We start from the raw sequence: 26,705 nt of genomic DNA on the forward strand, positions 1-26,705 counted from the left end.
GCGATAGAGATCACCCAAAAATGAAGAACGAAAGCGTGAAAAAGTCACTTGAGAAGTCACAGCATGTTCTAGAAGAATAGCGCAAAATGGTTTAGCGAAAAATTTGCATAAAAAGAACAACACGTTTACAATAATTGCTCCGAATTTCTTTCGAGAACAATTAATAGATCCTGATTCCTATTGACTGTTCAATTCATTGTGCGCCGCTCAAGATGTGAAGTCAGAAAAAAATAAATTCAATAAGGATTTAAAAGTTAGTAAAGCTGTAATAGCCCGCTTTTTAACCCACAGAAGAAACAAAAATAACTTTGAGATACAACAAATACTACTAAAGTGAGATATTTGCGAACAAAAATTATAATTTATAAGTTTGCTATACTTCTGAATCGGAGATCTGTCAAAATAGGGACAAGAACAGATCACGAGTGTAAAAAATACGATGGTGAAGAACCTCCAATACAAGTTCAAAACTCAATTTTATGCTCCAATATTTATCTGATAGTGTCAAAATGCAATTACTGAGATCAGTAATCTTCACAGTCCGTGTTATCAACGAATTGTGAGACAGCCTTGTTGCTGAAGTCGACCACTCTAATGCCACAACTCTGTCCACCCACTGCATAAACGAAGGGACTTTTGTAACAGCTGTCCACACACGACAGCTGTCCCATCTTCATGTTCTTGTCCTGTAACACACCAACTGAAACCATTTAACTGGGCATGCAAAAGTTATGTATATTTTCAGGGTTTGCGATAAACAGGCACTCTGAGAAAGGGCATTCGTAATAAGCAATCCAAAGCATAAAACCATCTTTTATAGGACAATTCACATGACTGTAAGTTAGTTACATGTTGTTTTCTCAATACGAATACGATAATAATATGGTCAAGTCATATAAAAGGCAAATCTAGCTGATTGTAGTTCTAGCTGATTTTAGTTCTATCACTTTATTGGTAAACTCGCATTCCAAGCTCACAGTAAACAGCAAAAGAGAACACTGACCTTCACGCACGTGGGCATGTAGTCGGTTAGGTTCCACAGTTTAAGATGTGAATCCTCACTCACAGATACAAGACAGCCAGGGTAGAATCTGTCCTCAACTATTGCCGTCACACCTAACAACAATCAACACAACTTAACTTTCACCTGTTACAACCTCTGTTAAAATAAAAGCTCGGAGCACTTGCGATGCAGCCTTTGCTCACTTAAAAAATTCGACCATTTCAGTTTGTGACCAGAGGCTTAGTAGGTGTAATTATTTGCAACGCCAACGCGAATGTACTATATTAGCACTTATAGGTTTGCTATTTAATGACACATTTTTTTTACTGGGGGCACATAACAACGGGGGGTTGGGTGATAACAGAAAAGGTTCGAATTTTCTATCCTCGGCAAAAACTTATTTCCAGAGCAATTGGAGATTGCCAAAAGAATTGAATGGTGAAGTCCGTGCATCACAGAATTGTATCACAATTTTGAGAAATAGAGAGAAAGCAAAAACTCACTTTTCTCGTGTGCCCTGAACTCGTACAGCACCTGTTCAGTGAACCTCAAGTCGATGACTGCGATGTTTCCATTGGACTGTGCAGCATACAGCTGATTAACGGAGAGGGAGCTCCAGGCTATAGATTCCACACTGGCAGATAACTCCCATTCACATGAGGCTTCTTGGGTGGAAAGATCCAACAAGGCTACCTATATACAATTCACAAAATGCAAGGAAAGGCGCAAATGTATTATTTGTGTATTTTTGACAAAAATGATCTAAGACACAGTAGCAAACTAACCAAAATAACTGTTCCAATGCTGATTGCGGTCAACTTTTTTTTAATTGTATTAGTAGTTTTGAATGGTCGTCAGACGAGAACTAGTTTTTAAATCAGTAAAAAAACTTTCGTAGGAAAAACAGTCGGCAGATTGTCGAAAAATAGCTGCGATGTTAAAATTAGATGTCAGAGATGACCAAAACTTGAATCCTCAAGATTTAGACCACTTATGTTTGTGGCACCGTTTAGATGCACTCCATTGACATCCACTTTGTAATATTTTGAAGTTCATTAAGTAACTGCATAAGTCATTTTTAGTGAGACAAGTCGAATACCTCACACAATTGACCTAAAAGCAGAAGCAAATGAGGAACAAATGAGGTCACGCACATAAATTCAACTTCACATTAGTAGAAGATACAAACTCAAAAACATAGCCGGTAGACTACCGCAAACGACTCGAAAAATTATCCAATAAAAACTCTAGCAGAATTAACCTTACTCAAAACGCCGAAGTCAATGTTCGAAAAGAAAGAATTCAAAGAGCCACGAAATTCAAAATACCAATAATCCTCTTCGAGTAGTAAGAACCACAAGGAGATCATTAACAGCCTCGCCATCACTTCGCGGCTATTGATCAACACTTTGTTAAAAATTAAATTACAGTATGGTTTACAGAATTTGGTTCAAAAAGTTTCATACCTTATTCAGTTAGAAGAATTATCTAATACAAGTATCACTCGAAGAATGAGATAAACATCCAAACCTTTCGGTCGAACCCTCCAGTTGCAAGTAAGTAGGGTTCCACAGGGTGGAAAGTGACAGTTGAGACTTCTCTTTCGTGGTGGTTGAACAGTGCTAAACAGTCGCCCTTCTCCAGGTCCCAGAATGCCACTGTCTTGTCCACCGAACCACTGGCTAATCCCTTTCTTATGATGCTATTCCAAGACAATGACGTCACAGCAGCTGAGTGGCCACTTAGAGTCTCGGCAAAACGATTGTTTCGCAGAACACCTATAAAATCCAAGATCGAAATCAAAGTGATTTTCAAATTTGTGAAAACTTCGCCGGTGTCAAAGCTAACAAAACGAATATAATCATGTTAAATAAACGTTCACACTGAATATCCTTAGAAACATGCCAAATTTGAGGAAAACCAAAGTGGGGAGGAGGATGAAGTAAGGGAGTCAAACTCTTAAGAACTACCCTTGATACCATGAATTTATGTTTCCTAAACATGTTCAGTGAATCGCATACTTAGCTCTAAGTATGCGATAAGAGAATTTAATGCCCCCGGGCGCTACCTGTTTTTCCCATTTTTGAGGACAAAAATTAATGTTCGGCGAAAAATTGTTCAAGCGAAAAATCGCATTAAAAATACCACCGGACTCATATAACTGCTACACACTTCGTTTGGCAAACTGACAAAACAAATGTGGCTAGAGTAAAAAAATAAACTCCGACGTTATTGGAACACGTTAACTACAAAATAAAACTATCGACGTCCAACATTCCAAATCATATACCACCGTTGGTAATGAGAACACAAACTCCGTTGGTAATGAGAACCATTGGTAATTTGACCTACGCGTCTAAATGAGAACACAAACTACTAATGCTTGTGAGCTTCAAAAAGATTCTACTGAGATTCAAAAAGATCATAAGAATACCGGCAAAACATTGATACTTTTGAAAACAACTAACCAAAGTTATTTAAACTTAAAACTATAACGATCAACTGACACAATAATTATATTCAACTATGCCTATTAGAAAGCCTATGATATACCTATTATCAAAGATTGAATAACAAGACATCAAAAAAAACACGAAAAACTCACAAATGCTCATTGATAACATTAAGTGTCAAAATCTGAAACAATTGGTTGAACATTCGAGTGTTCAATCAATCCAATCACGTCTAACAACAGAGCAGGTAAATTGTCGGAAATTAGCCACCGCTTACCCATTTGACGCACATCGAGATTGAAACACAAAAAGACACACTTTTACAATAATTGCTTCTCATTCGAGAGCAATTGAAAAGAAAAACGCAATAGATAGAGAATATTTTTCAAAAAAGGTCAAAAAGTGTTCTAAATTGATGTGCAAACTCTTCTAATTTGGTTAGATTCTAAAATTATTCTTAATTCAGGTCTTAAACTGAAGGATATTAAGCTTAACACTAATTCCAGCGAGCAAACGCTTTAATGGTAACCTGATGGACTATGACTTAATAACCGGGCTCGTTTGACATTGGCCGTTTTCACTACATTACGTAAATCAACGAGTCCAGAATTCAAAATCCATTCAGTTGAAACAGTGCGTGTGGTAAGTCAGGAGTGAAATGTGATAATCATGACTAAGGAAAAACGATCAAAAGGTAAAACGAATAAGACATAGCGAGACAAGTATTGAATTAAAATCCAAAGAATAGAATTAGGTAATGGCTTGACAATTAACATTCTAAAAAAAACTAAGTCAGTCAAAAAGCCCATAAGCCCATACGCGAAAACAAAAACAAACAAAGAACTAAAAACAATTCCAAGATTTCTGTTTCCAAGATCTAATGATTTAAAACACATACTTTATTATGAAAATTATGAACATTAAATCATGAAAATGTCAACTCTACTCATTCTTAGACAGAGTGGAAAATACAACAACCCATTGTGAATTGAGGACAAACAGCAAACGACGCATAAACCAAAGAAACGTCAAAAAAATCAATATGGCAAAAAATACCTTAGAAAGTCAGTGGCCTCAAAGTAAAAACAACATACCAAAATTCTTAACCACAGCGTACCATAAAACCTAAGAAGTCTCGAAAAACCAATTAGCAGTTCTAATTGCAGAAAGACAATATAAATACAAAAGAAGGCAAGATTTACAAAATTCACCTGATTATTTCGAAAACGGTATGTCAATCAAAAAAATTTTCGCTATAATTTGGAGCTCATACGTTGATCAAAACTAAGCAACACTAGAAAACCTAGGAGAACTGTTATTATTGAGACTAAGCGATAGGAATATAAGAACAACAAAACAAGCAAAACTAACGAAAACTTTTGTTTTAAGAACTTTCAAAGCAAAGTGTTAAAATCGCAGAAATCAAAAGCTACGCCTGAGTCAACTATTTCGATGAACTTAACGTTCATTAACAGCCATGAGACCGTCGTTAATGAGAATGCATAAATTTTCACAAAAACTATGTCAAACAGATAAATTGATTGACATAACCCACTTAGCATCATGAGACTTTTTCCTTATTCGATTAAATCATAGGTCAACAAAACATACAACATATAGTAGCAAAACTCAAAATTTTCGAAAAATTGACACAGTCATGAAAACCAGTAGCTGTTAATTTTAACAACTACTTATCTTCATTTATGCCTCAATATCAGGCAATCAAACCTGTCATCAGTAAAACTTAACTTACACCACTAACTAAACTAGCAAAACTAACTTCTTCATTATATCACACAAACTGGAAATAAAAAAAGAGAAAACACATTAGAAAAAAATGTGAAAACAATTCTTGGCAATTTCTGACTCCAAGAACAATTTTGATAACAGATTGTCTAATGTACTCAATTTTTATTCAATAAAACTGGCTATGTTAGAAAACGTACCCGGGAGATTCCCGGAAGTTTGATGAACTATTTTGATTAACTATTTTGATGTGATTCCGTAGTTATAGCTAATCCTATTTTTCAATTAGGGGATACAGAGGTTAGTATCAATACCGATAAGCATTAGGGATGGTAACAAAGACATATAAGAACAAAGTTCAAGTAGCGGGCATCTAAAACTGGGCATAATTCTGTTCATCTTGACCTGGGTATTGAATCCTGTCTTTTTGGTACTGCCTCCCTTTACTGTAGATTGTTCTGCTAAGAAAGTTTGAACAGATGGATAGGAAACTAGCCTAGAGAAATTAAGCTTTCATGCAAAATAATGAGCAAGTTTTGAACTAAGGTAAAGCGAAACAAAAACAAATAATCGATCAAAAATTAGGGCCGGCTCAGAAGATGAGGGAGGTTATCAAAACAATAGGCAGCAACAATTTGGGAAAAATGAGAAAAACTGAGCAAAGAAATAAAAACAGAAGGACAAATTCTAAGAAAGCCGTTAAATTTTTTAATATTTTAAAACCGTAAAATTTAAACAGACGTTATCAAGACTTTCAGAAACAGTTCTTGCTTATTTTGTGAGAACCGACACGACACCCTAGCGCACTGGAAAACAATTAAATCAGAGAAGTTGAAACTACAAAAAACAGCAGAATTGATTCATTTGTCTTTAAAAACCTGTCCTATCAAATCTTTGTTTGCAATTAGTAAAAATAACACTACAACCAATCCTAGTTAAACGATTGAGTATGAAAAACAACATTCTTAAAGGCAGAAAAAACAGAAAATAACAGAAAACTTGCAAAAAGGAGAACTTAAGCAAAGATTGCTGAAGCTAAGACTGAATTATCCCAACACTAAAAACGCAAATGAGTACAAAAACTGCCAGGAAGCAACCAAAACGACGAAATCACAAAAACAGTTCACGATTGCATATAAAACTCTAATATATGATTGAAATGATCAGTCAAAACGCTCCCAAACAAAAAATTACGCATTACAATAGAAAAGTGAAATGAAAACGTAAAAAAAACGACTTCGAAAAATCCGCACATGATCAAATTATTTTGCTCGCTAGGCAAAATTTTTACTACACTCGATTGTAATAAAGATGAGAGCACCTAAATTATAGCCGTTGAGAGACTGACGGCGGCTTTTACATATATTAGGTAATAAGCTATTAATAGCATCCGTATATATCAGGAGAAAATACTGAAAACAAAACGAAAATTGTGGAACTTGGAAAAAATTCTCAATCTAATTCCAAAAATCTGTTGGAACACCATTTTCTCAAGTCACTTCAAAATTAGTTCAAAAAATTTACGTTTTAGGATAACTCGTTCGTCTCTACTTTTATTACTGAGGCGTGACTAAACTCACAACGCCAATTCTTGTCTTTGATTTGTAAACAAAAAAAATCTTTACGACAATTTTGCTACGCTCAGCTTGCAGCTTTGGAACTAAAATTAGGCAACAAAAAGTTTTTTGGCAACAATAAAGATAACCGACTAACGTCGGGCGAATTGCTCTCAAACGACCGGCGAGCGGTTGCCTTCGTCAGCAGCTAGCCATGGTTCAGTGACCTCTGGGCGGTACCTCTTTATCCCGTTTCTGAAGACGAAAGTCAAATGGGTCAGACGAAAAAACGGCCAAGCAAAAAATTGCATAAAGAGACAAACTGGATTTGCTACAAATTGCTATTGAGAGCAATTAACAATGATTTCCTAAAAAGTGCCTGTTAGGTCATTTATGATTTTAAAAAAACAATACTATAACTCATTGTTAATGAGGATCAGAGATGATGATATTACGCCACATAACAGCAGCTGAAGTGCGGCATCATTAAAGAGAGAGAGAGAGAGAGAGAGAGAGAGAGAGACAGAGAGAGAGATAAAACGGTAACGAGAAAAAGAAGGAAAATTTTCAATGATGGGATTCGACTTCGCAACTTCTAGCCTTGTCAGTACATAAATCATATAGAAAAACTGAAAAAGGCAAAATTAAAAAAAAAGTTTTCGACTTTGCATTTTAAAAAATTCAAAACCATTTTTTGTCTCGGAAGTTCTGTCAAGTAACCCATCGCCGAGACTTTAAACGTTTCGTTGCCCAAAAATGGTCGTTTAACTCGGAAAAGGACAAAAAAATTAAAAATTTTAACAAAAACTTGCTAAAATTCTAGATATTAATATCTTAAGAACCATTTCATTGTCTCAAGAGACTACTCGTTATCCCCGTTTCAAGCCTGAAATAGTTTCACAGGCTCATAAAAATCCAAACACTTGTAACATAAAAATTTTCCAAAAATTTGAAAATTTTAAATTTTGTCCAAAAATTACAAAAACTGGATTCATAAAAAAGTTGATCACCATCACATTAACTCTAGGAACTATGCAGCATCTTATTATCAAAACATGGAGGAGGTTCCAGCTTATTATGAAACCGTGGAGCCTCTGCTGCCAAAAAAAATTCAAAAACATGAAAAATAGCAAATATTTTTAAAAATTGCTTTTATTCATGATATTAAAATCATGAACATTCCATTACATATTATCAAACCCTAGAGGAAGTTCTGTGGCTCTTGAGGATAGAGAAACCTAAAAAATGACGAAAAATTTCAAAAACTTAAAAATTCCAAGATTTATAGAAAAAACTGCTAAAAGTTGTGATATTAAACAGTTTCATATTAATCCATGACCAAAAAAACTTTTTTCAGTAACTCATTATCAAAAACTAACGGAGTTTTGTCTGACCCTTGAGGCTCATAAAACCTGAATAATGACTATAAATGTCAAAAAATTGAAAAAATACCAAATTTTGTAAAAAAAAAATGGTAAAATTCGTGACGTTAAAATCTTGCAAGACATTTCCAGAAATTATACAGTAACCTATTTTTAAACCGCAGAGGAGGTTCCTTGGCTCTTGAGGCTGAAAAACCTAAACGACAAAAATTTTCAAAAAAAATTGAATAAGCAGGTTTTATGAAAAAAGGCTAAAATTTGTGACAAAAAATTGAAAAACTATTCCATGGCCAATAAAATTTTGTCACTAACTTATTATCAAACCCTTTAGGATGTTTTCTGGTCCCTGGCACTGGAAAGACCTGTAAAAGGATAAAAATGTTTTAAAAAATCGAAAAAAATTGAACACGTTTTGTCAAAATGCTAAAATTCGTGATGTCAAAATGCTGAAACCATTCCATCACTAGAAACTATGCAGTTACCTATTATTAAAACCTAAAGGAATTTACTTGACACCTAGGGTTGATAAAAAGCAAAAAATGTCAAAAATTTTTAAGAATTATAAATTTGCGTCACGGGGGGGGTTGCACCGGGGGCTGATGGGGGTTTGGGGCAACAGTAGGGTGGGGGGCAACAGCGCGGTGGGGGGAGGCGGGGGACAATTGTGGGGGGGGGGGGGGGGGGTCAACAGTGGTGGTGTATTCAACCTCTAAGAACCGCCCTTCACAGCATAAGTATAAGTATAAATCTCAAAACAGTTTGAGCGGAAACAGAGCAGAAAGGCTCTAAGAGCACTTAATGCCCGCTGTGCGCTAACTGTTTATCCCGTTTTTGAGGACGCAAAGTCAAAAGCGTCAGACGAAAAATCAGTCAAGCGAAAGATCGCATAAAAAAAGACCGACAGGATTAATATAATTGCTACAAACTTCGTTTGAGCAATTAAAAAAATACTAGCATTAATCAACTGGAACAAATGTTGCGTTCAATTTCATGTTGACTCAAAAACGATGAACGCCAATCGAAAATTGTTCAGAACAAAACAGTCCCCCTACTGTGCTCAAAGCCGTATGAAGCAACTACTTACCTCTGGGAGCACCTAATTTGAATAGCGGTTGTATGGATCCAATCTGATCAACGGGCCAGATTTCAATCTCACTTTTCACGGTTCCAACAGCAACTAAACTGCCTTTCTTGTTCGGAGCCTAAAATGCAAAATCCACTGTAAAATTATATGTTCAAATACGCTTACTTTCTGATCTTGTCAACAAATACGAAAAATTCACAACTCATTTATAGCATAAAAGTGTCAAATTCTAAAACAATTAGTTGCACATTGAATGATTCAAACCATCTCATCTATTATCCACAAAATAGCCTATAATGTTCCCTAAAGAAACATTTCAGCGGTCCATGGAACTATTAACCCGAACACGAGACAAAATTAATCGGGTAATTAGGATAAAGTATGCATTTAAAACCAACAACGGGACTATTGAACGGAAAGATCAGAAGTAATCAATTTGTTATTATGGCGTTGAGTATTTTGGAATATTGGATATTTTTGAATTGGGTCAAAAGTTAAACAATCACGGGATGGGATCGGATCTACTTCCAAAGGTAAAAAACTGTCGAAAATAATTGAAATCAATCCAGTACTGATAAGACAAAAATGGGCGCCATTCGTAGGGTGTGATTGTTGGATGCTAATTTTTGAATTTGACGGTACCTGTGCATTGTAATCTAGCCATTCAAGTGCAAGTGGAAAAGCGGGCAGGAAGTAGTCGTGGTGAACAAACAACTCTTCCTCTTGCCTGTTATAAAGGTATATATCTAACCCACATACATCTCCTTCATTCTCCACCTAAACAGAAGGTACCAGCCACAAAACACGACAAAAATTTGATAATAACCAAGGTGGATCAGCAATATGCGTTTGCACATAATTCAACCCATCAAACAATAAAATTTAAGAAGATTAAATGAGCTTATCAAGCGAATCCTGATTTGTAATTGAAAAGTTATTCGGAACAGTTATAATGAAAACCAACATAGGCCAGAGAAATAGCGGTGTTGATTTTTTTTAAAACTAAGTTCTTATCATTTTTAACTTAAACTTTTTTGCGCGTAGGATATTCAATTTACCGTTTTCTGATATTCCATTTATCGTTTATCATTTATCGAAGTTCGTGTTTAGTAAAAACGGAAAAATAGGAATTTTTCAATACAGTGTTAAGAGTTAAATGGTCGCGGAAAGTGACACATTTCTGAAACGTCAAGATAAAAATATTTCCAAAGCATTTTCAAACATCTTTGCAGCTTTGTTGCCTTTCAACTTTGACGCCTTCCGAAAAATATTGTAAATGTTTTTCACCTTTCGTTATCATTCAAGATTTTCAAATATTTCAAAACCAGTTACTAAAATAAAAGTCAAGATTTCCAAATGTTTCAACATCAGTTGCTAAAATGAAAAACAAAAAATGATGAAAGACTGGCCAAATAAATTTTAAAGAGTCGAGCTGAGTCGAAAAAAGAAATGAGTTATAAAATAATTAGAAAGACTGCCTGAATAAGAGTGCAAAGTGAAAACTTTTGCACATCAATCTCATGTTTATTTTTTTGAGGATTGATTCATCTGTCCGAAAGAGTAACCACGAAAAATATAGGCTGTTCCTTCCTCCTCTTTCAACGAGATTAAAGAACTTTCGAATTTCATTAATTTACGGAATTTTTGTAACCGGATATTCAACAATTACCTAATCGGTTTTCCAATTGAGCCGTTCCCTAAACCTGATTTATAACATGTGAGATCTAATAAAATTAATTATTCTAGATTTTAGAAAAATAAAATTTCAAACTATCCAACTTGTAAGTACCTATATATCCTTGAAAAGGCGAGAAAAGCCTCAAACGTTTCGAACTATAAACATGCATATTTCCTCTAGATTTCGAAAAAAACTCCTAACAATAGATAGAGTTTATAAGGGCTTTTCAATGCTACCACTTTCGCATCTCTCGGCAAAACATTAATAAGCAAAACTGGCCTGAAAAAAAGCGCGACAGGTATAAAATTACTAACCCCTGAATGAATATAGATGGATGGAACATAAAACAAACCGTTTAAACTTTTCTCTTATCGGATTTTTACATTGTTTGATAAACCGACTAGGTTCACTAAAAAACACAAACCGACTAGCGTCTGATGAATTGCTCTCGTACGACAGGCGGGGGGTTTAACTTAGGGCTGTAGCTTACAAATTTGTTTATGGCCGCAAAAATGGGTACAGGGGTTCGAACCCGCCACCTCCAGATTGGCAGTCTGATATCTTAACCACAAAGCTACAATGGCTTCGATCTTCATCAGCTCACGATCGCTTTTATATTAGCAACAAACAATAAGAGCAATTGGGATCACTCAAAATATAAAGGTGAAGCGTGAAAAAGTCCCTTTGAGAAGTCACAGAATGATCTAGAACAAAAACGGTCAAGTAAAAACTTTGCATGAAAAAAGACCAACAAGTTTACAATAATTGGTTCAAACTTCGTTCGAGAGCAATTAATAAGATCTTAGAAACAAAAGAAAATTAAAAAAAAAGTATTGCAAATATATTGAACTCAATTTCTTATTGATTTAAAATTTCATGGATGCTTAAATTACTTTTGAAAAGACCTCACGAGTAAGAATTTGATTGGAGGTATCAAAAAACGCAAAGAACTGACCAAATTTGCAATTTTTGTTACTATTGAACTTTTTTAAGAAAAACATCAAGCCGTAATGTTCCACTTTGCTTGTATTTATTGGCTTTCTGCAACCAATTTCTTGACTTTCAGAAAGTATTTGCTACTGCCAAACAGTTCCACAATAAAAAATAATGATTCGAAAAGGTTTCGAAATTTCTTACGTATCAGATAAACTTATTGAAACCTGGTCCGTGAATGCTTCCTCGTGTTTAGGGATATACCTATAATTAAATCAAGAGAGAACCCATTATCCTAGAGCAAATAAAAGTTGTCCACAAGCTTCACAGGAATTTGCCCGCATGAGTCCGGTCAGTTTAATATTTGTGATTATTGGTTTATGCATTATTTAGAATCTAAAAAATTTAAAGTAATTTAGCAATTTAATTTTCATTTAGCAATAATTGAATTGTTCAAGCCGGAGCAGTCAAACATGGATCTTTAGCTTTTCTGTCCACTGGTAATATTTTTCAATTATAACTCCAATTTGCCCCAGAGAACACCTCATTCAATGCCTCTGAAGCAACTTCTAGATGCAGGAAATAATTTTGGCTATTTTCTCAAACGTAGCACAGTTTCAGAAACAACTCGTTACTGAATTATGAAAAAAAAACAAAAGGAACATTTGAGGTCTGACTATCGCATGGATTTTCACTCATTAAATAAACTTTGCACTCAATTGAGTCTACTGATTTCATAGTTTGATTGAGTCTATTGATTTTCACCTAATAACGCTTGCACTCGATTGAGACACTTCCAGCTATTTTTGCTCGCAGAACTAATGAAAGAATGCTTTCAATGCAGTAAACGGATTCTCTCACCTTTCCTGCAATTAAAAGGTTATCATGTTCCACAACGTCCAAGTCTTCGTCGTCCGAATTGGGATCCGTTGCAACGTCCAAGTTGAGGAACTCGTCCTGATCAACAATCGCAGTGCTGTAAAATTTATTAATGGATGATACAATGCTTGCAAACTGGTCAGGAGACGTCTCTACAAAGCTACTCAGGTCAGCAGTTAACTGCATTTCCTGTTCAGTATCAGAATGGTCGCTTAGGATCTCGCCTTCGTCCATGCCCGCGGGCAATGGGAAGGCGTTCCGGGCTGGTGCCGGGTCTAGCGGGTCGTAATTCTCCGGTTTAGGGAGAGACCTTGAATGACGGCGTTTACTATCGTCGTCTTTGGATTTGTCAACATCAGACCTTTTGCTTTTAGAGTCTTTCGATTTCGAGTCTTTAGCATCTTTAGGCTTTGACTTTGACTTGTGCTTCTCAGAAGACTCTTTGGAAGCTGGAGGTGGAGTTTTGTCTCTTTTTGACTCGCGTTTCTCTTTAGACTTTTTCTCTTTCTTGTGTTTCCTAGACTTATGCTTTTTGTCTTTTTCGCGCTTTGGCGATTTGGAACGCGAGTCATGAGCTTTTGAAGCTGCACGCTTCTCTGATGTTTCTTGACCGACATTTGCAGGCATTGCATCATCACATGTAGGTTGCTCCGGCTCGTAAAGAGTCGATCCATTTGGAACTGAATCCAATTGCTCGGAATGGTTTGTTCCATTAAATTCGGAACCCGAATTACTATTAGAGTCGATCTTGATTGCAACATCAATTGCATTTGTTACTTCACTGTTATTAGGGCACATTCGATTATCGTTTTCAGGGTCTCCTGTTTGCCCATTTTGAGCCCTCTCCGTACTTTTCTGTTCATCTCCGATATTGCCGTTTCCGGCAACATCAGAAACAGAATCCAATCGAGCTGATGGATCTTTTTCACATCCAGGCTCAACTTTGATGTCCTGAGATGGCTTGAAGATGTGAAGGTGCTTAGAAGTCTCCTTGATGACAGGTTGATCTGGTTGGAAGATTCAAATGTTGACCATCAAAGTATTTAAGAATTCTGCTAATTTAGTGATTTTTTCAAAATAAAATGGTCAACAATTGAGATATCGCACACAAATCATAAGTAGCTCATATACCAAGTCAGTCAACTCAGTCTCATTAAATTGCGGATGCTCTGATCTCGTTCGTGCTTGGAATGGGCAATCAGAAAGCACTGGTTAAAGCCATAATTAGCACCGGTTAGCAAATTTTTAATTGATTGGTTAAATTCAACGGTAGATCTCTTTAGATTTCGAAATCAGAGTTAAACTACAACCAGTTTGACCTTAATTTTGCTGCCAATTAAAGTAACGATGAAGTCGAAACAAAATTCTTGGAAGCCTAAGTACAAATTAGGAATTTTATCTTTTGCTCAATTCGACATAGAAAAAGGATTGAAGATGGCATTTTTTACTTTTTGCGGTCCGTGGTGAAATCAATTTTTTACTGTAATATCTTGATATGCCTCAAGAAACAGCAAAGTTTCGGTATAAACAATCTTGGATAAAATTCTGGGAATTCTTCGGCAATTTCAGCTGCCTTATTACTGCTCTGATTGGCTTCCCAGAACTATATTCTAAAAATTGCCTGCAGATTGCCGGAATAGCTGCAAAATAGACTTGCGTGCCGTATAACATAGATAGAAACGGATACAATGTAAGTTGAAAAAGTTATAGGCACCGCTCAAAAAGCTATGTAAAAAACATTCAACGATAAAATAAAAAGCTCAAATTCATTGCATGGAAGGCTTTTCATTAGGAACTTTTATTACACATATGGGTTCCTTTGACCTTAATTCAATTAAAATCAAACTTAAGTTTAAAAGTGCAAAAACCATTTTATTGAGTGAGGTAAGACACTTATGATCAAAATCTAATCACGCTAATGACCTAAGAACTTTTGATAGAGAGTTAGAAATAACGTCACGCGCACAAGCTGTCAATGAGAGAAAGAAGTTATTCAGAAAAATAAACTTTTTCAGCCCTGCTGTGCGAAAAAAAAAACGAAAGAGCGTCAGACAAAACAAAAAACAGCAGGACAATTTCTGAAACAATTCAAAGACCTTTCATTGACTAAACAAAAGTAGACACAGGAGAGACTTTGAATGGATTGCGAAAACCATTTAGAAGACAATCCGAGTATTAAAATTGAAAAAACAGCAGTAATCAAAGTCAAATTGCCGCATGTGAACAAAAAAGCACAAACGAAAAAGCGAATTTTTGATCAAACATCACTTTCTCACTGAACTTTAATATTAGAGCAAAAAAATTCACGACGCAAACCCACTCGTTTTTTGCTCTACTTCCTGTTTCGTCATGACCAAATTATCATTTCAATTTGACATCAAAAATCATGAAAATGCGCGAACAGATCTTCAAAAAAGACAGCGCCCCAAGTCAATCTCTCTGAATTGTAAAAATCGAGATCACCTCAATATAGCTCCACTCAACTTACAGCTTCGCAGCTATGAGAAATAATCCGCCAATGAACCGTATAACTTGAGCAAACGTCTTGCAACAAAATTTGGGAGCTTTTGGTCAAGCGTTGTACATTTCTTGAAGGCTCCGTTACAGCTTAGTACAAAAATTTTAAATTGCAAAGTCCCGTTTGTGGAGACCAATTTCATAAACATTCCCAGATCAGTTTGTTTTTTTTATATAAATCTTCTCTCTGGATTTTCTCTGCGTAAGTTAAATGCATAATATAACAAATGTAATCAAATTTCTGCTGATTTCGAGCCAACTCATATAACAAAATCACATGTATAACAAATTAAAATATTGAGGTTCCAACAGAATAAACTGATGATCAATTGGTTTTTGTACTTCTAAGTATTAAAGAGAACGCAGTGGCTCTCCATATGATCTTTTCAGCGTCTTGAAAAAAATGTATCAGAATAAGTTAGAGCGTGCTTTTGGTAAGCCTACGGCAATTCGAGCTGTCTCAGGCAAAAGCCCCCTCCGCTCTGACCTCTGCTTTCCTTAGGGTTCTCCGACTTATACTCTAACATGTAGCGCGCATTGGAATATTGAGTGAGAGCAATCTACGTCAGTCGAAATGAAGTCAAACCGTTCAGGCAAAAATCCTAGAGCTAAATTTAATTAGTGTGCGATTCCTGAAGTCTAGCAATAGAAGAATACATAATATTGTTCACAGTGAGCAGAGAGATGTAACTACAAAAATACCGTCATCGCTTAATTTGGCTTTTTTGGGCTTTGACGAATAATCAGTTACAACCAGCACTGATTGCATTGACTTCTCCGTTTTACTCCTCAAAATATGCTCCGTTTTTTCCAACTCATCATCACTTTCGAATCGATCCACATCAGCTATCGGAACTTCTTTGTGTTTCGTTTCTTTTTTGGGTTCAAATGTTATTTTAGCCGTGCTCACATTCTTAGCTAAGGACTTTAAAAATTTGTGAACATCAGGGCGCGTGTCTGCAGTTACGTTAACACTTTCAGGCTTCAACCAGCTTTGGGCGTAAACATTGCCTACTAGTCGACAGAACTCTTCACTTGTAAAATCGTGAACTGTTGCTTCGCCTTTGTTAAAACCCTTCTGAACAAACTTGCAACACGTGACAAAGTTGGTCATCTTAGGAAACGAAAGAGCATACTATGCCAAAAGTTCATGAAATCTGAAAAAAAAATCCAACTATTGACATACTAGTGAAAACAGATATTCATTTTAGACCACAGTTTCTAGTTCAGCTGAACCTTAATCAAATCAACCGAGATCCGAAATTTTAAAGGAAACTGGATGTTTAAACTAAATTTCGATCTAAGATGGGGGGAAATTCAAATTGAGTTTTGAGGGTTGATATTCACTGAGCAACAATAATTTAGCTTGATAGAGGTTTGATAGAACATATACTGCGAAAAACGAGAGTATCTCTCGACAAGGTAATCAATCATTGCCCCCTCGCCCATTGATAACGGGTCCGTTATTGGCAGGACCCGAAGCCTGTGCTCCTCCGCCATTTTCAGCTGCACGCGATGGTCGGCCTAAAGTAGAGCCAGTAGTTCCTGGATAGTTGGCATCGTCTGAGAACGGGTAAAGGGTGTAGCAGTTCCAGTCTATTATATGCACGCCGAAGAGATAGTGGGAGAGCTTCCTCAGAGCATCTTTCTGCAGGGTGCAGTCAATTATTTGTACTGTGACCTAAAACGTTGTTTTTGATCTTTCTTAAAACCTTAAGTACCTTGGTTCTCAATTCATGATACCAAGAGCTTATCTAAAAAACATGAAACGACTCGGAATGCTTTGACAAAATGCCTTTCAAATAAGCAGTATCTACTGAAGGAACGCATCAAAACAGAAAATAACAATCTTAAAAAAGCGTTAATAAGAAAATTAACCTAAAAACTTGAGAAAACTATTATTTTTTTCATATATTACAAGTACACATGCACGGAAAAAAACTCTGTTTCGTACAACCGAGACCCTAAAATGCTCACACAATAATAAGCAAGCCACGATCAGCACAACAAAACATCTCAATTTGAAAAACAATGTCAAACAAAGGAATTGAGAAAAATTGCAACAAATAGTTAATGCGCACGAGCATTAGGCTTCAATTCAGTCAACAATAAATCCTTGAAACAAAAAAAAATCAAAAGTTTTTATTCTACTAAAAAAATTAATCCATGAGTATGAAATATTATACTCAAGCATTAAATTCTTCAAATTAAAATTTTAGGTTTTGCAATAACGTATTAGAGCTTTAAACGGCTATTTTTTAGTCAATGCCAGCAATCAACATTCAGAAGAGCTGCTCGTACGCATGTAAAGCAAGAAAAAAGCTGTTGATTTAACAAATTTTTAATTCCTGGTCTTTTGCAAATCTTCGTCATTAAATTACGCGCGACATGAGGAAAAACTTGAATTCAAAAACGGCAGAACAAAAAATTTCTTATCTCTTACATTTAATATGTCCGGAAGACAAACGTCTTTTGGTATAGCTCGATTGAAACACGATTCACTTTAATGCCTCGGTTAATATTTTTTACGATGAATGACGAGAGAATGGTAAAATTTAATCTGTGCCTTGTTAGTCGTTTAAAGTTTCATGAGCTATCAATCAGACATTGCCAGATGCTATAAATGAATACGAACAAGGCGGCTCGGTAATGTGCGATGGCACATAAGGTTCCGACCCCGCCCATCCACAAATTTGGCATAACTGTCTACCAAATGAGGAACAGATAGAAGAACCCAAAAATTATTTTTTGCGATTCCCAAAAAAGCCCAAGTCTTTTTCAAAAAATTCTGTATCAACGATAAGATAGCCTCCAAAGCAAATAACTCAGTGGAGTAAAAGTTGATGCATTAGATTGCTGTAATATGTCAATATTAAGAAAGCGAGTCAAGACGAAAAGCAAAATCAAACAACAACAACAACAAACATTAATTACATCAAAAAATTTATGTCCCTCTTAAAAACTAAATTTAATAACAAAATCAACATACCGTCAGATAAACCCAAAACTAAACAAAAATAACTTATAAATCCCCAGAAAACATATGCGACCAGTCCATAAAAAGGTTTGGTAACGATTTCCACTACTTCTATAGAAGGGCATTAGGACCTGTCCTTATTCATTTTTTAAAGCGGCTAAAAAGAACAACAAAGAACAAACAAAATTTCAATTGAAACTTGCCAGAAAACGCTGTCAAAACTGTCAAGCCAATTTTTGGCACTCAAAATACATTTGATTGCGCCTTCTTCAAACAGCTATAATTTAGTACGTGGCTATTCATTAGTAAGACTAGGTAACAAGCAGACAAAAAAGCGAAGTGCTAAAGTATGTAATTTTTTTTTCGAAACAAAATTACATTTAATGTCATGAAAGGCATTAATAACAAAAAGAGCTATTTAAATAGTGTCGTTTATTCAAAAAAAGCCCTCGAGGCCTGTAATTATCCAGAATACTTCTCGCATCTACAAAAAGAACGTCAAATATGACAAAAATCACATTAGTTTACTTTTTTTTGTGAAAAACCGGTGTCGAAGCCAGTAAGGTCATAACAAATTCTTTAAAAGATTTTGGGACACCAATCCCTCTTATTCCTTTGACACCCATAATGTTATATTTGACCTGTAGTTAACTAACGAGATTAGGTAACAAAAAGAAACATAAAAAGAACAAAATTGCGAAGTTCAAAAAAATTTTTTTTTTAAATTTTGGAAAACGATTATTTTGATCGTCATGAAAGCCATCAGCTATCTACTAATATCAGAAAATCGGTTCTTCTACTCTTCTATGAAAAGCCAATGAAAGCTATCACTATACAGGAAATTTCATGCGACCGAAATGACAAAGTATAAATGACAGTTAGAGACAAAATTAAAAAATTCAATTGATTTCTTCAAGAAAGAGGCGTCGAGGCCGTTAAAACGATGATGTATATCTTTCAGAATTTTAATATGTTCAATTGTGCCTTATTCTGAATGCTAATGAGGTGACATGAGAACCGTCAAAAAAGTGATAATGTGACAACATTAGAAAACGTGAAAAACTGGCAAAAATCAAAACAAAAAAAATCTGAAATCTTGTGGTATCAAAGCCAGAAAACAATAATTTCAGGCTTAAAACTGCAACTGAGAATAAATGTTAAATAAGTAGAAAGAAGAAGCGGTCGTTTTTTGCTGACATTAAGCTGGAAATTGTACAAATTAAGAAAAAAAGTAGAGAAAAAGTTAATTAAGCCATCATTTATTGAAAGGTCAATTATTTTTAAAAAAAGAAACGACCATAAATTTTCAATTAAAAATCCTAATGCATTAGCTTGGAGCTGCTTAACAAGCAAATCGGTTGGACCTATCACTCCTGAGCTTTGATTTGATATGTTCTGTTTTTTATTATTAAAAAAGTCTTTTTTTTAAAAAAAAGACCGACTGATTAAAACCCGATTTTTTTTGGATTGTAACAGTCCTAGAATGGCCAAAAACAAGCCCTAGTAATACTTATTGTCCCTTAGGAATAACTGATTTTTCGAATGTTGTAGATATAGATAATTTGTTAGTTGAAAACTCAAAATAAATTCTGCATTTTTGATAATCAACGAGTAAAGTTGGCAAAACACGGCAAGGTTTTAACTACAGTGCACTCTCAGCGGACTCTGAAGTAGAAATAGCCCCCCTCTGAGTCTACAAAGATTTTTTGAGTGTTGTTTGGGGATGTACTGTCGGCAAATTTAATCAAAGTGGACTATATTAGCTTATTTCGTGCTGTTTTTGATGAAAAAGTCTAAATTTTGAAATGTTTATCCAGATTTTTTGACCAAAAAAATTAAATCAAAACAATCAACAATGCTTGTTCGTCTTCAAAAATAAAATCAACGACACTATTCTTAAAAATTATAACAAATTTTAGCAAAATTGACGAAAATTTAGGCAAAAATTCCGGAAAATGTGAATAAAAACAACGTGAATTCACTCTTCTTTTCTCAGAACTTTAAACCTCGATAACTCTCTTTAGAAATCGAAAATTAAAAAAATCTTTTTAATTCCATATTCTACGCTGGATGAGCTTTCTAATGATACCAGTCTCAACTCTCTACGATGATTATATCGAGCGGCGAAAATTCACTGAACAAAAAAAAAAAACCCCAGTTGAGTATATAGTTCCTCCCCCCCCTCAAGAGGGTCGGAACAATTAAGCAACTATTATTATACAATCTTGCCATTAATAAACATGATTACTAATAATTCATACAATTGCTAGTAGTAAATACCACTGCTACTTACGAATACAATTAACGAATACCACTGTAGCAGTAAAAAAAGTAATTGTAGGACCATAACGAACCTGCCATTGATCCTCCCAATTCTGATGTACAGCAGCACAAGCTTTCGTTGAGGCTAGGCCAAAAAATTTTTCAATCATCTCAATCAATTTGCTTTCATCTCCAATTTGTGAATTGCCGTGGAAGTACTTCTTTATCCAAAATTGAACAACTTTGATATTCGCAAAGGAGGGGTTCACAACGTCTGAAGGTATAGGAACTTCTCCCAGGATAGAAGACCTCCTCAATGAGGAAAGCTCATGTCCAGATGTTGACCGCGAAAGGGACAGAATATTCAGAAGAGGTTCTACTGCATAGAACTCTGCTTCTGACAAGATACAGTCAAGATGCATATGCTCGTCAAGATATAATTTTCCTAAACAAAAAAACTTTAAGTCTTTTAGAATAAACTTTTAGAATAAAAATAGAAACGGATTTATACTGCCGTTTTTTGCTAAGGTTGGAAAGCCGCTGTTGCCGCGTTTTTAATACGTATTCAGGAAAAATCAGCTTGATACTTAGCAACATCAGTCTCATTCAACATCTTCAACTGAGCCTTAAAAGTTTGGCGAGTTTTGTTGTTGATGATGAGAACTCGCAGCATCTGTAGTAGTAGCACTTGCTTTAAGGATTTTAACCCATGGTTTGGCATCCAAAGTTTATTCATGAGTTTAGCATAGAGTTTTCCGCTATTGTAACAGTTGCCGCACTGGCAGTTGAGTCTCCATGAAAATGTGCCATTTTCTGAAACCATTTTCAGTAAACATTGGCAAGGTCTTTTTCGTTAACTCGGAGAAATCTTTTTTGATGGCACGACTGATAATGTTGCATATTGATGTCCTTTTGGACTGATTTTTGGATGAATTTGGAATCACGATTTCTGCGTTTTCCCTGTCTCGAGTGACTTCCTACTGTTTTTTTACAAACTCGTGGATAGATATCTCGTAGTTGTTATAGAGCATTGACAGAAACAAGAGTAGATAGTACAGTTCTAGATATATTGAGAAAGATAACAGTAAATTTCAGTAGTCTGTTTTTGTTTGTATACGGTCGCACTTAAGATCCACCTCGTTGCATTTTTTTATACCTTCTCGAACAATCGGAGATTTGTTTTCGTCTCCGATGTTGCTTGGTTGATATATAAAACAATGGCATCGACTTATCTCTTGTAGGCATTCAATTTTGTTGTGCTCGGGGAAAACTTCGAGAGGTTTCTTCTTAGAGAATATAACGCCGAAAGAGCCTTTTTAAATCTTTTGTCAGTGTTTTAATTCCAGCTCAAATTTTGAAATACAAGCCCGAGGTCTTTAAGAGAAGTTACATTTTCTAGCTCAATTTTGCTTATGCTGGCACTTTTGGGTTTCTTAAAGTTAAGTATTGCATACTTTTTGCCTTTCAATCTCATGTAGTTCTCGCAGCACCACTTTTCAATATTTGTAACTTCTTCCTCCATCATAGTTTGATTTGTGGCCAAAATTTTAAAGTCTAAATATACGAACGCACAATTTTCATCAAGAGCTGTTGGAAGATCATTTATAAAAAGGATGAAAAAAGGGGGCCATATGGAACCTTCTGGAGCACCGCTCGTCACGCAGAGCATTTCAGATCTTTTATTATCAACTCTGACACATTGTTTTTGATTACTTATATACGAGGCAATAAGACATAGAAGTTTCACACCCAAGCCTATTTCTTGCAGTTTTCTTAAGAGCAATTTGTGCGGAACACAGTCAAAGGCTTTCTCAAAGTCTAGAGCAGCTAAATGTTTTGTAACACTTCCTTCAGAATTCGCATTTATTTTATGCAGATAGATGACTAGTTGTGTTACAGCGGATCTCTTTTTCCTAAAGACAAAATAGCCAACCTTTTCAACCTACTTTTTAAATCTGTATTTAGGAATATGGGTACGGCAATGTTTCATTGCTACTGTGGCAATTCCGATATGTTTCTCTCTGACATTGTTTTAGAGTCAACAAAAAATTGCTCGGAAATGCAAAAACTACCACTGTCAGAACGATCTCAGTTTCCTTTCTAAGTGAAGTGCAGACAATGATTTTAATTAATAATAACAAGTGTGCATTCATCAGTTTTTGTCCGGAATATTCTGGTACACTATCTCTAGATGGTCAATTAGTGAAACGCGTAGACGCTACATCTGATCTTGGAGTAGAAGTATCGTCAAATTTAAAATGGGAGCTGCATATACGCACAAAATTATCTCGGGCAAGAAATAATTTCAACTACTTGAGGCACAATGCCCCATATAGTCTGCCAAGCAGAGTCAAACTGAACTTGTATTATGCTTCCATTTTATCTACGCTTATGTATGGATCACAAGTATGAGTCCAGATGTGTCTCATATTCGGTTACTGGAGAATTTTTATCTCAAATGTCTTTTATGGTGTTTTGGTAGGGCGGACTACTGATCGCTGTTGCAGCGTGCAAACTGCCTTCCGATATCATATCATTTGATTGAACGCGATCTCAATATCCTTTTAGCAATTAGAAGTGGAAGAAGCTGCATCGTTTGACAATTACTTTACGATTAGGCGGAATCAAACATCTTTACGTAGCGATACTGTTAAACATATATCTTCGTCTGGCTATAAGAGAAACCTGACAGGAAAATCATTTTATCATCGAATTGTGACAGTGGTCACTGATTTCAATGATTGTAAAGTCTTCAATTTACTTCAGCCACCCAGCAACTCAAAATCTCTTAGACATTTTTTTCAAAACTGCGTGACTCTAAGTACAATTTTAATCAACCTTGCACTTGGTCAGTAAAAAGTCAATGTTCTATTTGAAGATCTGAGCTCATTATTTGTTTTGATTAAGGTTTTTTAGATTATTTAATTTATTAGTTACCTTCTGTACAGGCCTCTCTTTGTACCGTTAAAATTCCATAATTGGTAAATTCAAGTGTTTTACTACTACTAAACCCAAATTGTGAGGGATGCAGAAGATCTTTTACTTTGCCGGGTGATTTGCTTTCCGCTGCAGTGCGATTTAGTTTTGCGGTCTTCAGTATTAAAATATTGTGAAGTTGTTTCTGCACGTAGAGCCATCACAAACAGTTACCAGGTGCAAACGTTCGTTTCCGGAAATCTAGCATCAACAAGTTTCCACATCAGTTTGATGAATTTGCTTTCAAGTTTTGGTCGAGTCCGAGCAAAGAGCATTAAATTTGGATATTGGTAAAGATAATTTTTGAAATTTTAACAGAAACAAAGGCTCTCTAAGGAAGTTTGAAGCATCCACTGAAACACAAGATTTTTTATTACTTAAAAATACATCTGTCATGCTTACCTGTTCTCAAAAATGAAAGAATCTTTTCAAAAGGCAGAGGATCTCTGTCTATAAAGTAACTTCCAGAAGCATCTTTTGTCCACAGAAATGATCCGTCGGCTTCCGTATCAAGCAGTTTACTTAAGAGGCTGTTGGCACCAGACTTCCGTAACGTTGTTGACGAAGTGCTGAATGTTTTGCCACCAACGTTTAGTGATATAATGCTCATCTCAAAAAACTGACATCAATTGACTAAAAATCAATATCACTAAATTATGATATTCTTTATGAGTAAACTTCAATATTTTACTGACAAAATTGTCGTCATTTGGACTCGATGATCGTTTTCTAAAACTTTTTAAATTGTATTTATTTGTGCCAACTCAGTGCGTCAGAATTGATGGACATTTGTCAGTGACTGTTGACATAACAAGTGGTGTACCCCAAGGCAGCGTTCTCGGTCCCCTTTTGTTCTTCTTGTATATAGATGACATGCTATCATTACTAGAAAATTCCACTTGTTACTGTTCTGTTGATGATACAAAACTTTTGTCATCAGGTTACGATGCTTTTGTTAACTGTCAGAACGATCTGTTTCCTTTCCAAGTGAAGTGCAGACAATGATTTTTAATTTAAATAACAACAAGTGTGCATTCATCTGTTTTTGTCCGGAATATTCTGGTACACTATCTCTAGATGGTCAATTAGTGAAACGCGTAGAAGCTACATCTGATCTTGGAGTAGAAGTATCGTCAAATTTAAAATGAGATCTGCATATAGGCACAATATTATCTCGGGCAAGGAATAATTTAGACTACTTGAGGCACAATGCCCCTTATAGTCTGCCAAGCATAGTCAAACTGAACTTGTATTATGCTTCCATTGTATCGACGCTTCTGTATGGATTACAAGTATGAGTCCAGATGTGTCTCATATTCGGTTAATGGAGAATTTTCATCTCAAATGTCTTTCATGGTGTTTTGGTAGAACGGACTACTGATCGCTATTGCGGCGTACAAACTGCCTTCCGATATCATATCATTTGATTGAACGCGATCTCAATATCCTTTTAGCAATTAGAAGTGGAAGAAGCTGCATAGTTTGACAATTAATTTTCGATTAGGCGGAAGAATCAAACATCTTTACGTAGCGATGCTGTTAAACAGATATCTTCGTCTGGTTATAAGAGAAACCTTATAACAGGAAAATCATTTTTTTTATCTAACTGTGACAGTGGTCACTGCTTTCAATGATTGTAAAGCCTTCAATTTAATTCAGCCACCCAGCAACTCAAAATCTCATACATTTTTTTCAAAACCGTGTTACTCTAAGTACAATTATAATCAACCTAGCACTTGGTCAGCAAAATGTCAATGTTCTATTTGCAGATCTTAGCTCACTATTTTTTATTCAAGTTTTTTAAATTATTTAATTTATTAGTGACCTTCCGTACAGGCCTCTTTGTACTGTTAAAACTCCATAATTGGTAAATTCAAGTGTTTTACTACTACTAAACCCAAAATGTGAGGGATGCAGAAGATCTTGTACTTTGCCGGGCGATTTCCTTTCTGCTGCAGGGCGATAAGTTTTGCGGTCGCCAGTATTAAAATATTGTCAATTTGTTTCTGCACGTAGAACACTTACAAACAGTTACCAGGTGCAAACGTTCGTTTCCGGAAATCTACCATCAACAAGTTTTCAGATCAGTTTGATGAATTTGCTTTCAAGTTTTGGTCGAGTCCGAGCAAAGAGCATTAAATTTGGATATTGGTAAAGATAATTTTTGAAATTTTAACAGAAAAAAGGCTCTCTAAGGAAGTTTGAAGCATCCACTGAAACACAAGAAGATTTTTTATTACTTAAAAATACATCTGTCATGCTTACCTGTTCTCAAAAATGAAAGAACCTTTTCAAAAGACAGAGGATCTCTTTCTATAAAGTAACTTCCAGAAGCATCTTTTGTCCACAGAAATGATCCGTCGGCTTCTGTATCAAGCAGTTTACTCAAGAGGCTGTTGGCACCAGACTTCCATAACGTTCTTGACGAAGTGCTGAATGTTTTGCCACCAACGTTTAGTGATATAATGCTCATCTCAAAAAACTGACATCAATTGACTAAAAATCAATATCACTAAATTATGATATTCTTTATGAGTAAACTTCAATATTTTACTGACAAAATTGTCGTCATTTGGACTCGATGATCGTTTTCTAAAACTTTTTAAATTGTATTTATTTGTGCCAACTCAGTGCGTCAGAATTGATGGACATTTGTCAGTGACTGTTGACATAACAAGTGGTGTACCCCAAGGCAGCGTTCTCGGTCCCCTTTTGTTCTTCTTGTATATAGATGACATGCTATCATTACCTGAAAATTCCACTTGCTACTGTTTTGTTGATGATACAAAACTTTTGTCATCAGGTTACGATGCTTTTGTTAACTGTCAGAACGATCTCAGTTTCCTTTCTAAGTGAAGTGCAGACAATGATTTTAATTAATAACAACAAGTGTGCATTCATCAGTTTTTGTCCGGAATATTCTGGTACACTATCTCTAGATGGTCAATTAGTGAAACGCGTAGACGCTACATCTGATCTTGGAGTAGAAGTATCGTCAAATTTAAAATGGGAGCTGCATATACGCACAAAATTATCTCGGGCAAGAAATAATTTCAACTACTTGAGGCACAATGCCCCATATAGTCTGCCAAGCAGAGTCAAACTGAACTTGTATTATGCTTCCATTTTATCTACGCTTATGTATGGATCACAAGTATGAGTCCAGATGTGTCTCATATTCGGTTACTGGAGAATTTTTATCTCAAATGTCTTTTATGGTGTTTTGGTAGGGCGGACTACTGATCGCTGTTGCAGCGTG

The 26,705-nt window shown here is 35.5% G+C and overlaps 2 protein-coding genes across 4 annotated transcripts; both read right to left on the reverse strand.

Annotated features, from left to right (window-relative positions):
- Window positions 1–220: 220 nt before the first annotated feature.
- LOC142342843 (periodic tryptophan protein 1 homolog) lies at window positions 221–16,405 on the reverse strand. 3 transcript variants are annotated; one of them, XM_075394460.1, is made up of 8 exons: window positions 15,934–16,405; window positions 12,697–13,721; window positions 9,867–10,001; window positions 9,225–9,342; window positions 2,534–2,781; window positions 1,507–1,696; window positions 1,004–1,116; window positions 221–686 (listed from the first exon to the last, which is right to left on the reverse strand). In XM_075394460.1, exons 1-8 carry the CDS (start codon window positions 16,343–16,345, stop codon window positions 525–527), a joined length of 2,403 nt encoding a protein of 800 aa, XP_075250575.1. In that variant the 5' UTR covers window positions 16,346–16,405; the 3' UTR covers window positions 221–524. The 3 variants fall into 3 exon arrangements, with proteins under 3 accessions (XP_075250575.1, XP_075250577.1, XP_075250576.1); XM_075394462.1 differs by lacking the exon at window positions 15,934–16,405 and adding an exon at window positions 13,806–13,908; XM_075394461.1 differs by having other exon boundaries at window positions 527–700.
- Window positions 16,406–16,506: 101 nt separating this feature from the next.
- Window positions 16,507–24,076, reverse strand: LOC142342260 (uncharacterized). Its single transcript, XM_075393537.1, has 3 exons — window positions 23,849–24,076; window positions 20,563–20,915; window positions 16,507–16,912 (listed from the first exon to the last, which is right to left on the reverse strand). Exons 1-3 carry the CDS (start codon window positions 24,054–24,056, stop codon window positions 16,658–16,660), a joined length of 816 nt encoding a protein of 271 aa, XP_075249652.1. The 5' UTR covers window positions 24,057–24,076; the 3' UTR covers window positions 16,507–16,657.
- Window positions 24,077–26,705: the final 2,629 nt, after the last annotated feature.

This window comes from Convolutriloba macropyga, chromosome 7 (genome assembly GCF_964194025.1).
Source record: "Convolutriloba macropyga chromosome 7, txConMacr16.3, whole genome shotgun sequence".
Lineage (NCBI taxonomy): Eukaryota > Metazoa > Xenacoelomorpha > Acoela > Convolutidae > Convolutriloba > Convolutriloba macropyga.

Excerpts from the sequence above, each read along its gene's own strand:
- LOC142342843 (XM_075394460.1), bottom strand. The coding sequence starts at position 16,345 with ATGACCAACTTTGTCACGTGTTGCAAGTTTGTTCAGAAGGGTTTTAAC. Across the intron at positions 10,002-12,696 it reads ACCTTTTAATTGCAGGAAAG|GTGGAGAATGAAGGAGATGT; the intron begins GTGAGAGAATCC and ends CCTTCTGTTTAG. Across the intron at positions 2,782-9,224 it reads CAAATTAGGTGCTCCCAGAG|GTGTTCTGCGAAACAATCGT; the intron begins GTAAGTAGTTGC and ends TGGATTTTATAG.
- LOC142342260 (XM_075393537.1), bottom strand. The coding sequence starts at position 24,056 with ATGAGCATTATATCACTAAACGTTGGTGGCAAAACATTCAGCACTTCG. Across the intron at positions 20,916-23,848 it reads TCTTTCATTTTTGAGAACAG|GAAAATTATATCTTGACGAG; the intron begins GTAAGCATGACA and ends TTTTTTGTTTAG. Across the intron at positions 16,913-20,562 it reads ATTGGGAGGATCAATGGCAG|GTCACAGTACAAATAATTGA; the intron begins GTTCGTTATGGT and ends ACAACGTTTTAG.